This window comes from Eulemur rufifrons, chromosome 15, assembly GCF_041146395.1.
Source record: "Eulemur rufifrons isolate Redbay chromosome 15, OSU_ERuf_1, whole genome shotgun sequence".
Taxonomy (NCBI): domain Eukaryota; kingdom Metazoa; phylum Chordata; class Mammalia; order Primates; family Lemuridae; genus Eulemur; species Eulemur rufifrons.
The window spans coordinates 77,562,882-77,577,838 of record NC_090997.1 but is presented as its reverse complement, the minus strand read 5'-3'; the positions used below and the strand labels follow the sequence as shown (position 1 = coordinate 77,577,838).

General features: G+C 35.2%; 1 protein-coding gene across 4 annotated transcripts in view; it reads left to right on the top strand.

Annotated features, from left to right (window-relative positions):
- PTPRK (protein tyrosine phosphatase receptor type K) overlaps window positions 1-14,957 on the top strand; it is a 509,148-nt gene that overhangs the window by 489,337 nt on the left and 4,854 nt on the right. For all 4 annotated transcript variants that reach the window (XM_069488870.1, XM_069488869.1, XM_069488867.1 and 1 more), the window contains 7 exons: window positions 4,898-5,052; window positions 7,151-7,286; window positions 7,508-7,657; window positions 8,539-8,712; window positions 11,615-11,746; window positions 11,886-12,011; window positions 14,575-14,738. In XM_069488870.1, the coding sequence (XP_069344971.1) occupies window positions 4,898-5,052; window positions 7,151-7,286; window positions 7,508-7,657; window positions 8,539-8,712; window positions 11,615-11,746; window positions 11,886-12,011; window positions 14,575-14,738 (1,037 nt within the window). The remainder of the gene's footprint in view (window positions 1-4,897; window positions 5,053-7,150; window positions 7,287-7,507; window positions 7,658-8,538; window positions 8,713-11,614; window positions 11,747-11,885; window positions 12,012-14,574; window positions 14,739-14,957) is intronic.

The window sequence follows — 14,957 nt, the reverse complement described above, 5'->3', positions numbered from 1 at the left end:
AGAGGCCCAGAGACCTGTGTATATTCTTGTCAGAAAGACAACCAGCCAGGAGGCCAGGGTGTTCAAAGATGGATGAGTGACTGGGAAAGACATATGAAATGAAGTGAGAGAAATCAGAGCCAGATAAGTGGAGTCTTTTAGGCCATTATGATCAGCTTAATTTGTATTTAAAGTGAGTTAGGCAGCCATTGGAGGGTTTTGAGCCTAGAGGTAACGTGATCTGACTTTTATTTTTAAGAGGATCACTCCAGTTATTATGTTGCAGAAAGACTAAAGCAGGGTTGGTAGTGTAGTAGACTGAAGTGGGACATAGTCGCAATGAAACACATCATTATAGAAAGGCTTAATAGATTTTACCACACAAAAGAGTGTAAAATTATCTGTGTCAAAAAAAAAAAAATTTAAGGTACATACACAGAAGAAACCTGTGATTATTTATCAATCCTTAATTCATAGTGTTAATACAGATAGAAAGAAAGGAAAACACTAGAGTCTCTGAAGAAACACAACTGCTAATATGCCTATTTAAAATGTTTAACCTCATGTACTGATACACCATTTTGTACTTTCAAATCAGCAAGAACTTTAAAAAGAATAATAATCCTCATTGATTGTCCAGGTGTGTTGAGACAGATATTTTCATCCATTGCCGATCATAGTTAAATGGCTATAAACCCTCTGTAAATCAATAAGGCAGTATATCTTCATAGCTTTAAAGTATTTATGTCCTTTGAGAAGTTTACTTTCATGAATCTATCCTAAAGAATGTACTTAAAATACAATGGCTTCATTTATAATATTAGAAAATTATAGATAACCGTAATTATATAACATGAGTATCACAACTATAAAATATATATGGGAATTTCTTAGACAAATCAAGTAGAATAAAAATAAGCAATGATACAGATTTCAAAAAGAGAACCATTAAGCTTGATTTAATAAACTAGATCCTATAATTATATAAAGAGAAAATGTAGAATATTCAGTCTCTTGAGTTTATACCATCTGATAAAATCAGTCATGAAGCTGAATACACAGAAAAAAGTTGAGGTATTTCCAAAATCCAGTAGAAAACAACAACAAATCACTGACCAATGACCCCACAAATTAGCCTCTCAGAAATCACCAAATTCTCTTCTGAGTAAATCTTAAATGAATGATTACCTCAAAACTAAAATTAATATATAGATCAATAATTTTATACCAAAATTTACCTCGTTATCCACTAAGAAAAATATATGCCCATAAATGATTTATATTTTGAAAGGCAGTCTGAAATCATGTGAAAATTATAAAATTATAAAATAGGAAAAATATTAATAGACTAGAACAAAGGAAAAATTAAATATAAACAAACAAAAAAATCAAAAAGCTAGTTCTTTGAAAAGATCAATAAAGTAAACCACTGTCAATCCATTCTAAATGAAGTAAAATGAAAACAAAATTTACAATATTAGAAAACACAGAGATATAACAGCAGTTTCTTGCTATTAGAAAAGTTATAACAAAATATTATGTACAAACTTAGAAACATAGATTTTAGTCTAGAGACACTGATTTTCTAGCAAATAATAATTCTCAAAAATTGGACCAAGAAGAGTTAGAAACCTGAACAGATAATAGAAGAAAATAGAATGATTGTTAAAATTTAGCATTAAAATTGCACTATGGTTTCCCTGACGATTAGAGATGTTGAGCATTTTTTCATATTTTTGTTGCCATTAGTCTGTCTTCTTTTGAAAAGTTTCTGTTCATGTCCTTTGCCCACTTTTTAATGGGGTTGTTTGATTTTTTTCTTGCCGATTTTCCTGAGTACTATATAGATTCTAGTTGTCAGCCCTTTATTGGATGTGTGCACTAGAATGTTTATAGCAGCACAATGCACAATTGCAAAGATGTGGAAACAACCCAAGTGCCCATGAACACATGCATGGATTAATAAAATATGATATATGTATACCATGGATTTCCACTCAGCCACAAAAAACAATGGTGATCTAGCACCTCTTGTATTATCCTGGATAGAGCTGGAACCCATTCTACTAAGTGAAGTATACCAAGAATGGAAAAACAAGCAACACATGTACTCACCATCAAATTAGTATTAACTGATCAACACTTAAGTGCACATATAGTAGTAAAATTCATCGGGTGTCAGGCAGGTGGGAGGAGGGAGGAGGGGATGGATGGGTAGGTATATTCACACTTAATGGATGAGGTGTGCACCATCTGGGGGATGGACATGCTTGAAGCTCTGACTCAGGTGGGGCAAAGGCAATATATGTAACCTAAACATTTGTCATTCATACCCCTGTAATATGCCGAAATAAAAAAATTTTTATAAATTGCACTATGTTTGATGTTTCTTTGTCCTTTAAAGCTGCAGCCCCCAACCAACTGGGCTGCAGAGCTCCGCCTCCACCCTCCACTTCTCCATCCTGAGGAAAAATTGTCTTCCATGAAACTTAGGAACTGGGTTGCACCCCTTCACCCACCAGTCAGCCATCCCCCGCATGGAAAAATTGTTTTCCATGAAACTAATCCCTGGTGCCAGAAAGGCTGGGGACTGCTGCTTTAAAGAATAACTAATATTTATGTTATTCAAACAATTTAGGTCATAGAAAACCATTAAAGCCAACAATTGAAGAAACCATTCACAATAAAATATTGAAAATTTGAACCTAGTAGTGAATTAAGAAAATATCACAACATGATCTATCATGATTTTTTTTCCTGACATTGCAAGAATATTTCAACTGTAGTGGGAAACCTAGCGGGATATTTCATCGTCAGTACATTAAAGTAGCAGAACCATATGATTTTATTAATAGATTAATGCATTTAATTTTATTTAAAAGATCTTCATAGTAATACTCTAATTAGAAAAATAAGGAGATTTCCTAAATGTGATAAAGGTGATTTAACAATAACTAGTAGCATGCATGTTAAGGAATAAAAAACTAAAGACTATCAGTTTATTATAATAAACTAATATAAACACTGTTATTGCTTTTAGAATCAGGAATGTAATGTGGATAATTTTCACTATAGTAGTCAACATTTTTGGAAGTTTCAGCAAATGAAAGGAGACAACAAAAGAAATTATGTAACTATTAGAAAAGACAAAATTATTTAAAGATGAAATGATTTCATATAAAGAAAACTGGAGATAATATTTTTAAATAGAACTAACAAACATTTGTTTGTGACTAATTCAACATAAATATTCATAAATTATAGCTCTTCTCTACATTAGCAATAAACAGAAATAGACATTAAAAAATCTTACACAATTAACAAAAAATGCCCAGATAGTAGAATATATTTAACGAGAAAGATACAGGTCCTAATTGAATAAGAACACAAAAGTATACTGAAAAACATAAAATAAGATTTGAATGGAGAAATGCACCATATCCCAGAATAGGGGAGAACTTGTTATTAACATCACTATATGGATTTAATACAATCCTAATTGGAGCATCATTGAATTTTAATTTTAATTTTGTTCTTGTTATTTAGAACTAGAGAAAAGTGGGATTTGAGTGCTTTTTTAACCACATATATGAAAATTACTCCAAAAAATTTATAGCAAAAGAACGATAGGGAAATAGGTACTACCAGATATGAAAATTTATAAAAGGAGCAAGTCCTGTACATGTAATAGAAGGATAAAGGGAGCAGGTCCAATATAGCAACTCTAGTAAAAGGATTAGAGGTGAAGTTACTGACAAAAATCAGGTCTTCAATCAATTTATGACCTTCCTCATGAAAGCTGACTTTAAAAGTAGCAAAAAAGGTGACTTTTCCATTCGGGTGAGTTCATGATGGTGTTTATCATTGTAACTGTTATAATTATTTGTTGTGCTCTGCTTTGTGTCGCGTATTGTGCCAGGAACAGGAACTAAAAAGAATTCTAAGACATGATCACAGGCTTCGAAGCTTTTGGTAATATTGGTCTGTATAAGATAGATTCTAAAGATAAACTTTCTCAATTTTGTTTATTTCATGTAAAATTTCTACCTTTTCTGATTGAACAAGTGAGGTTGAGGTTTCACAGATGGCTCACAAGAGTTAGAACTATATAGATAATAGTAGGTTTTTTTTCTTTTTGCTACAAATGTGAATTCTTAAAAATATATTCTGCAGTATTTCATGTATCCCCTCCAAGCTGTGCTACCCCAATCTATACACTTCTTTTAGCAAAAAGTCAGGAAAAAGCTTCGTAATGGACATTTGTAGGGTTCTCTTAAATGAACCCAATAGGAGAGGAGCACAACAATGAATATTTCACTTCTTTCAGTTTGTATTTTTGTTACTTATAAATAACACTCTGCCGAATTATTTCACAGAGCTAAGAAAAATAGTCTGCCCAAAGAATAGTTTAGCCACCTGTATATTTTCACAAACCAAACTAGAGTAGCACTGTCCTGGAAAATCCCTACATGCTCTGCTTCAAAACCATTTTCAACATGGATAAGCAAGGCATTAAAATCTCTTTGTGAGGTGAGAAGCTGGAAAGTTGCTTTTATATGCCGCTTGAGAACTCAGTGCCTTGGGTCAATAGGGCAGCATTTTAGCTTTCCCATTTTCTTCTTTCCCCCTAATAATTTTACGTGTTGTCATTCCCAGTAAGAAACAAGCTGTCAAGGTAAATAAAATTTACCCAGACTTAAAGATCTCAGCAAGACTTCTAATTTTCTTTCTTTGGCAGTTGTCTGACAATAAAGGTAAGCTCCTAAAGCCATGTTAGGCCAGCATCCCTTTTTAGAAAAGGTATGCTCTTTGGTACATTTTTTATTTGTTATCATTGTTGATTGTGTCTGTACTTAAAATTGTGTTTAATGGCTTTATTTTGGTCATTTTGAAAACACTTCTTTCCATCTTTGCACAGAGGGGATACAGTGAAATTCGTGAAGTTAAGCAGTTCCATTTTACGGGCTGGCCTGACCACGGAGTGCCGTACCATGCCACGGGGCTGCTTTCCTTCATCCGGCGCGTCAAGCTATCCAACCCTCCCAGTGCCGGCCCCATCGTTGTGCATTGCAGGTGAGAGGCGGTCCAAATGGCCTTGACTGTATGCAGTCAGCTCTTTTTAGATTACCAAGATAAGACTTTTGAGCACAAAAACTAATGTGTGCTTACAAAGTTCCAGCTTGAATGTATTACAGATAAAGTAAAACAGCCATCAAATAAAAGTTAGTTGTTCAGTAGGCTGTAAACTAGAAACTTAAGAAATACATACATTCAACCTAATGTGTATAGTGGTTATCCACAATTACAACCGTAGAGACTCTGCCTTTTAGTGGCAACATCTGTGGTTTTGGGGTTTTTTTCTTATCACTTTTGCAAATCCCATATTGTATGGAATGGTAGATTGAAATAGAGATTTCTTGCCAATCTAGAAAATTCCCAATGGAATCCCAGCTTTTAAAACTAAATTTGAGACATACAGAATTACTAAATGGCCTAAATTACAAGAATTTGTGTTGCAAAACAGCTATTTAGATTTTTTTTTTTAACAAGAAAAAGTCCCATTAGAGGACCTTGAAAACTGCATCAGTGAGATTCAGCAAATATGTGGCAAAAACATGAACATTATATCCAGACTTTGTTCTGATTAGAAACTTCTTTTAAAACAAGCATTCAGAGACACTAAAAGCAAATTACACGGCCTCATTTTGAGGTGTGACCAGAAAAATAAGTACTGAATCTGAAAAGCTCTCTCTAAATGATGCTACACACCATTTTCAAATACTATCCCCTCCAAGCTACGTAATAGGTTTTACTTAAGCATTTTTGTTCTTTCTGAAAATCCAACGTATTCAGGATTGAAATAACCATGTATAAAAGGGGGAAAAAAAACAGAGAATGAAATAAAGGTAAGACATCCCGTAAGATCAGACACTACGTACCCTGACACACACACAAAACAAAACCCTTCACCCTTCATTTCAATCCTCCTCAAGAAATCTGATGTACTCTTCAATTACTTTTCTGTCTCAAACCCTGGGAACAGTGATTGAGAAGATGGTAGTGGAAAAAAAGAAATAGAGATAGCTGCAATATCTCTTGCTTAAATTTCTAAAAGAACAGTGAGTCTAAGAGAAGTGACCAAATCTGGATAACAAAGAAATAATGTCACTAGCCCATCTATGTGTTTAGAAAATGAGATAAATAGGTTTTTAATTTAAGGGTTTCTTGATTTATCATAGAGGTTTACTTTCTTATGAATTGCTTGCTTCAGAAGTGCTCCAAGATTCTCAGATTCTCTCTTGAAACAGAAGTGTCATTTTCCACCTGCCCTCAGGTATCTCTGGATTTATGGGAAAGAAGCAGCTGACTACAAAGTAAATTTCAAAAAAAAATGTTATCTTGTTCGCTCCATTGACTTCTATATTTAAAATTGAAGAAACAGTCCCCAGTGGTAAAATAATCACAGTATATTATGATTCAACTTTTGAATTACATACAGTAAGATAGTGGCTAGCTTGGTGTCTTGCTGAGAATCATATTCTACTCACAATTCATTTTCATTTTCCCTTCAGATCATGACTCCAACAGTCTTTATACTATTGGTCTCCTCCCCTCTGATAACCATCATTCTCCTTCCCACCCTTACCATTAGCATTTCCAGCAAATTGTGGATCCTCAGATTTCCTATTTAAAAGTTTTGGAATTAGTTTTCTTTTGCCTTGGTATTTACAGGTATGTCTCTAAGGGACAATGCCAGTATTCTCACATTGTTGCCAAAGCACCCACAACCAGATGAATGTAAAAATATTTCAGTTGGGAGTTAAATTTCAAAGCATGAATCCACCACTTGATAAATTGTATGAGATTGAAATTATGTGTATTAAACTTAGATCAAATGAAGGCTGTGAGAGAGATATTGAATGACATATATGCATTATTTTCAATTTGGAAATAATTTGGAACTCTTGTTCCAATCTTTAGTTTGCACCAAAGCAGATACTCTACATGAAGGTATTTGTACATTAATAAGTTTTTACACAGCATGTAAAAATTATGTGTGTCTTGGACTTTGGTAAATCAATTTGATTCTACCTGACAGTGAAAAAGGGCTTTATTAAACATATAAAGACAAACATGCTTCCTATAGTTCTTAAAATTTAATTTTTTTCAGTGCTGGTGCTGGACGAACTGGCTGTTACATTGTGATTGACATCATGCTGGACATGGCTGAAAGAGAAGGTGTTGTTGACATCTACAACTGTGTCAAAGCCTTGAGATCTCGTCGTATCAATATGGTCCAGACAGAAGTATGTTCATTTACCTCTAGTGCACTTGTTTTGTTTTTACAAAAAAAACAAGAGAGTTGTTTTTCATATATAATCAATATTAGCTCATTAAATCATATACAGAAATACTGGCATTTCAATTAATATTTCCATATAGAGACAATTCTCTGTGTTTTCTACCTTTGATGATAGAAAAGTTTTATTAAAATGTTATGAAATTTTCTTTTTCTTTCTTTTGATAGGAACAGTACATTTTTATTCATGATGCAATTTTAGAAGCCTGCTTATGTGGAGAAACTGCTATACCTGTCTGTGAATTTAAAGCTGCATATTTTGATATGATTAGAATAGACTCCCAGACTAACTCCTCACATCTCAAAGATGAATTTCAGGTATTAACTATTTTCTAAGGCCTCTTCCATGACTTATTACAATTCGTTCTAGGTACTACGAATTCTTTAAAGGAAGGTCTTCAATATAACCTTTGACCTTATTTTAAGTATAATATAATAGCTGTCTCTTTCATTATACATATTATGGAGTCACTTTTAGTATTAATGAGCTCATATCTGCTGTTTCCTGAAGGGCAAATAAGACTCAGGAAAGAATATTGGTAGAAGGTATCATAAAAGTCAAATTTGGTGGTGATTTGTGTGTATTTATAACTTTTTTTTTCCACGCAGTCTTACGGATTTTGACCTTCTGTGTCACTTACAATGTGAGATCAAGCACATTAATAGTAGTACCTGAAGTTTGTACTAAACATTATCTCAAAATAGTGCTAAACGTTTTCATTGCCCTTAAAACATCCTGAAGGTGGGTGAAAATGAAGTCAAAGGTAGCTCTAGAAACCGAATTCTTTGATTCTTGGTCCAGTACTCTTTTCAACATGCCACAGCTTATCTTCAAGTATGGCATGGCAAAACACAATTACAAATGATATGATTTCCAGCATTGATGAAGGATCATCATCAGAGACCTACCTGATTGTATTTGCTTTGGTTGGGCAATGCATTTTGTAGGTAGCTGTGTTGTTTAGCTTCCCTCTTCCCCTTAAGAAGAGGCACATTGAACGATGTGTGTCTTGTTCCTTTGTCACTTGTCAGGCTTCATTAGCTTTAGCTACAAAGTCTATCAGCCTGTCCCAGTGGCAAATGCCATTGCCTTGCACAAATCCTTGACTTTCTACTTGGCTTCCTAAATACTTGATGGGTCTGTGTTATACTATTAAATGGGTCACTTTCTTTTAACCTGGGTTCCCTTTTCTTTTTAGACTCTGAATTCAGTCACCCCTCGACTACAAGCTGAAGATTGCAGTATAGCGTGCCTGCCAAGGAACCATGACAAGAACCGTTTCATGGACATGCTGCCACCTGACAGATGTCTGCCTTTTTTAATTACAATTGATGGGGAGAGCAGTAACTACATCAATGCTGCTCTTATGGATGTAAGAGACTACCCTCTTTGTTAGTGCGGAGTGCCATGAAAAGCTATATGATACAATTGAATACTGGCTAGTTTTCTTTCCTAGGAAATAAAAATGGCCTAAAGAGAAAAATAGGAAACTTTCATTGAAATACAAATTTTTTTGGAGAATGATTTTAGATATCCCCATGGGGATTCTTGCGAACGATTATTTTTTAAAGCATAATTGTAGAATTGGAGCTTGATTGTCAATCACTGTATTCATATAGGACGTAACTGCAGATTGTATTTCTCATCTTAATTATTTTCAGAAAAGAAAATCATGGCTTATCTATTTTGAATATAGTTAGAAATGAAATTTTTAAGTCACAAAATGCCATATCTTACAAAAGTTGTGTTAATTTGGGAAATTTTTGTCTGTGACATTTAATGGTTCAATAATTTGAAGCTAACTTGTTTTGTTGGCTATTAATTAGTAAAGACTACTTATAACTAACTGGGGAAAGCATGGATGATACCATGTCAACACATCCATCATAACAAGAGAACTACCTTGCCTCATTCCAGTCTTCATAAACCGCAGATGCCCAGCATATACTCACTGTGTTAATAGCCTGTAGACAGAACAACATGGAAAGAGAATTTTAAATTATGTCTTTGGCCAGTACCTTGATTACCTTGGGAAGAAGCAAGAAGGCTATCAAAGTTTTATTTTAAAGTTTACTGCCTTCATGTCCAAGCTTTTGCCCTTTCACAGTTGAAACCATAGCAAGGAGAAATTAGAAGCCAGGGTTCATTCCTTCCTGATTATAATGAGACTTTCTAAGTTGTTGCTTCTATTGTGCTTCCGAAAATTACCTTCTGTAAATTAGTAGCCTGCTAGTAGAGACTTAGAAAGACCCACATTCTACTTCTGAGACTAGTCTCAGCCAGTCCCTTTGCTCTTTTTGGAGCTGCAGAGCAGAATAGTGCAAAGGCAAACTCAAATGAAAAGCTCTCATCCTTGCTGTGACCAGAGTCTTGCCTGGACATTAATCACATCTGCAGAAATCACAATGGATCCCAGTTGTACCTTTCCTTCCCCTACTAGGCGTCTGGAAAGGCAAATGTACTAAATGCAGGGACAATATACCAGACTTGAGTCTGGATTGGGAATGAAAAAGGAGGTATACAAAAGGAAAAGAGAAAATAATAATCTTAGGAAAAGTATTGATACCTTTGAGTTTATTGTCTTTGGCATCTTTGGCAAATTTTTTGCAATTTTCAGGTTGTCTTCTTTTCAATATGAAAATTGATCCTTGTAATCTACCTGTTCCTACTCTCTGCTGAATCTTCTATGATTCAAAAAAGATATATTTCATAGTCAGAGGTGTTCTGTGGATTTAGTAGTGGAGTTGAGCCTTGAGAGGAGTAAGGTTGGGTTTGGTTTACAGGAACAGGGATGATCACTCAACACTCCCTCCTTCTCCCTACCCTCTACCCCCATCATTAGTGGTACATTCTTTTGCCAGGCCTGTAAAGAATTAGGAGGTGGTAAGGCCAAAGATTCTGTGATTCAAAGCCTTATGTATGCTCCTGCATTTAAAAAGGAAAGAAATAAGAAATCTTCAGTCTTCTCCTTTATCACCTTCTCCTCATGCATTTCCCCTCATCTGTGACTCAAAAAAATGAATGAATAGGTGCTCTGATTTTTCTTCCCATGAACTAGACATTTAACTGGAAGGAAAGCTTACTTCCTTCTATTCCTGTCTCAAGAGGCTTCATACCTTTCTTAGGAGGCACTCACCCCAGCTACAGGTGTAACTTCATAAGGTTTCAAGGTCATTGAGAATTAGCTAGGTTAACTACCATCTACTCAGATTCTTCCATGGAATGGAATACCATGGTTATTCGCATTTCCCAAATGATGGTTGCATCAGTAAAGTCCAAGGGTCAGTTGCACATTGATGTTCAGACATTTGAAGGAATTAATAGTAGTGTGATACAAATGAGTTAGGAGATTACTGACAATTTTTGTCAGCATTAAGGAAATCTATCTTAGGAAACTGTCTTTTTTTTTTAAACTAATAATTAGATTAAATCATTACATAGAAACATGCATTTCTACTTCAATATAGATCATCAATCTGCAGAATGACAGATTTTCCAGGCAAGGGAAACATTACCTTTACTACCCCTCCCTGTGGCAAGAGTTAATATGTATGTCCTAATCAAGGGGAGCTTGACAAACAAAAAGCCATCTCCCCTCTTAGGTGGGGCCAAGTTACTCTTTGCACTTCAGAATCTTCAATGATTGAAACTGTTGTGCTGACAGTTGATACACATCAGGAAACCATAGGAAGTGGATTGTGCCCTAACAGATGTGCAGAATGTGCTGATGATATCCGTATAATATAAAAGCACAGGAGTTTGAGGTACTTGTGGTTTTTCATATTTGGAGTGGAGAAGAGTCAAACTGTTTTATTTACACATACTCAAATACACACAGATGATTGATTAATAGAAAGACATACCAGAGGTTTTGTGTTTACTTTGCCTTCAGCCTCTCAGAGACTGATTACCTTTGGAAAATTGACATAGCCTATCAGGTACCTAATAGAAGATCTTAACCTCAAGAAGTTCTTTAGTTTCTTCTTTTATAGCTGTCCTGTATTTACTTCTCTCAATGAAGCCAAAATTCAATTCTTGACTTGAATTGCTTTGGAGGCATTGAAATCTACCCACCAAATTGACTCATTACTGTACTAGTTCCAAGATATTCCAGAGATCCACATCTTTTATTCCATGGCTTAAGCTCTGGCTACATCTCTATGTGAATTTATTACATCTTACTGGTCCTACGTTGAAGTATATTGAATCTGTTTGTACAACCGATCATGGGTTTTAAGTTCTTATGTTTCTTCCTCTACATCGTTTCTTTACAGAGCTACAGACAACCAGCTGCTTTCATCGTCACCCAATACCCTCTGCCAAACACTGTGAAAGACTTCTGGAGATTAGTGTATGATTATGGCTGTACCTCCATTGTGATGCTAAATGAAGTCGACTTGTCCCAGGTTGATGGCTCTGGTTTGCTTTTGTGTCCTTGTACACACTTAATAAAGTAGTAATAAAATGCTAAAATCTGCTTTATACTACCCTAATTAGAAAAAAATAATGATCATTTCTTTTTCTTTCAAAACGCTCATCATCTAGGGCTGCCCTCAGTACTGGCCAGAAGAAGGGATGCTACGATATGGGCCTATCCAAGTGGAATGTATGTCTTGCTCAATGGATTGTGATGTGATCAACAGGATTTTTAGGATATGCAACCTAACAAGAGTAAGTCATGGTCGGATCATTCTAACTCTAAATGAGCTAATCCAGAACAAGTAGATCATAACCATTATGGGATATAATTCCATTCAGACAACAGGGAGAGTAGAATTATTTAATAATAAGCACTACACAAGTCATCCCAAAGCTAGTAATCATCTTATAGCTTAGTACTAGAACAAAAATGCACTCCAAATACAGGAAAGTAGAGATGCTAGGAGCTAGGTTTTCTGGTCAGTATTCCATCTGGAAATCTAGACTCAGATGTACTGGCTCAATCAAGTTTGACAGTCTGGGCCTTGACTCTGAGCACATGTGGACTTATCTTAAGGATGACTGCTTGTTTTATTAGTATTGCCATCCAGCCCAAAAAGGCATGTAACTGAAAATAGAACATAATTATAGTGACAGAGGAGCTTTACCTCAGGAGGAAGGGATATGTTGGATCAGCCATTATGGGGGGGGTTCCATGTCACTGTTCCAAGTCCTATGTATAAGAGGCATGAAGGAAAAAGTAAATCACTTGTGTTTTCTTTGGAGAATCACCATTATTGATTATCCCACCTACAATTTCATCTTCCTAAATGTCCCAACATCTGGCTCTGCCCAGATCTAAAGGTAGAACCAGTGCTGCTACCACTGTGCCTTTTCCCAGCAGCAAAATAGCAACTACTGTGTCCCTCAGAAGTCTTTTGTGCCCTGACTTCACGTTCTTTGCACTAAATGACAAATTAAATTTGAGGGTCTTTCCTTCAAAAAAATAAAAAGTACTAATCAAAACTGTTTAGATTGTATAACCAAGTAGCAAACAGAATTTGAAAAGAAAAATTAGTAACTTTCATGGAACTAAGCTCTTTTTAAAGGGAAAGGCTGTTCTGTTATTTAAAGTACTAGCTCTATGTATGTGTATTATTTTAAGTGTGTGATTAGGGTTGTCAGGTTTCAGTGTTTTTCATATCAAAATGACTATATATTGTCTGGTTAATAAGTCTATATGTATATGACTATGAGCAGGGAATAAAATCATATCCAATTCTGTTGCTAATTTCAGTGGAGAAAAAAGGATAACTTCAATCATGTCATAATATTCATGTATATCTTAGATGTTAATTTAAATGGAATCTCATTATGTCTGCACATCTGTCACATTGTGGTTCTAGTAATATTTTAGCTGAGAAAGCCTAGCTGCTGAAGAGAGTAAGGCTGGTCTGTTAATTGAGCTGTTTATATGGAAAATATTCTAGGAACAGGAACTGAAATCTGTTACCTTTTTTTAGTCAGCATCTTTGTTTGTTTATTGCTGAACTTCCTATTTCATGTTCTGGTCCTTATTAGTGCATGATTTTTTTTCTGTTCCCTATCTCATTATTTAATATCATTTACTTAATCAGATGTTTAGTATGCACCCACCAACAAGTTGGGTACAGCCTGTATCCAACCAAAGGATGCATGAGCCCTTGCCATATGGAGCTGCAGATTTGATGTTGTCTGATATGACTTCCTCATGCATTACATTCTCTTCCTTATATTCTTATTGGAAGGTTTATGGTTTTGATTCATTCTTTCAACAATATTACTCTTTGGAAAGTATATACAAATTTCTAGTAATACAGAGATTAGGAAAAAGATTTCCTTGTCCTTAAGGAATCTATATATTATCAGAAAGAAAAGCATTAAACAACTAATTGTAAAAAATCATTTATTTACTAAAATGATACATTTTATAAAGAAAAAGTAAAAGAATAGAGTGTTTAACTGGGCAACCTGACATAGCTGTGTGATCAGAGATGGCTTCTTTGAGATAGGTATATTTAAGCCAAAATTTAAAGAATCAGTAGGAGTTATCTGGGCGTGCAGTAACCAACCATTTTGGTTTGCCCAGGATAGAGAGCTTTCTGGAAACATGCTAGTTGTAGGTGCTAAGATCAGAAAACACTCAAGCAAACCTGGGACAAGTTGGTCACTTTATTTGAGATTGAGAAAGGCAAGCAAGAAAGCATTCAAGGCAAAGGGGACAGAATATGCAAAGTCCCCAGAAGTGACTTTGTAAATGGATTAAAAGGAAGGCTGGGAAAGGAGGTGGAGCCAGATCACCATCACTTAAGGATTTTTAAGTCATAGCACCAATTTGCATTTTATGCTGGCATCACTCGGAAGCCATTAAGACAGGGAATGACAGGATCGTATTTGCACTCCAAAATAACCATGATGCTTGTAGTAAGAAAGGATTGGAAGGAAGTCAAAGTTTGTCATAACTTGTCATTGGGACTGCAATGATGTCAAGGGCAATAAAGAGAAGGAAATGAATTTGAAAGTTATTTAGGAAATATAGTCATAGGAATTGATTACTGGATATGGGGTTTGAAAGAGAAGCAGTTATAAAGGACGATTCCCCTGTTTCTTAGGGTTGTCATTTAGAATGTTTTTGTACTGGCACGTATGTATTTAGGACTTACATCAGCTAGCCTCAATCCAGTGTAAATTTCATTTGTATTGTATAGCATATGCATCTTTTTAGTAAAAATCCTAGTCCAAACTTATTTATACAAAAACTCTTTTCCCTCTACAGCCACAGGAAGGTTATCTGATGGTGCAGCAGTTTCAGTATCTAGGGTGGGCTTCTCATCGAGAAGTGCCTGGCTCCAAACGGTCGTTTTTGAAACTGATACTGCAGGTGGAGAAATGGCAGGAGGAATGCGAGGAAGGGGAAGGCCGCACGATCATCCACTGCCTGTGAGTAGGACAGTTCAGCCTGGCCCTGCCCGGGGCTGTGGTACTTATCTTCTCAGTAGCCTTTGCATTTTCTGTATTAAAGAGTATCCGACTCACATTTACAGACCTCCTATAGATATTACTCTAAAACAGTCTTCCTTATGATTCTATAATTAACTACTAACTTTAATGTTTTATTTTTTCTAAATATTAGTTATTATATGATTTCAACTCTTTTGA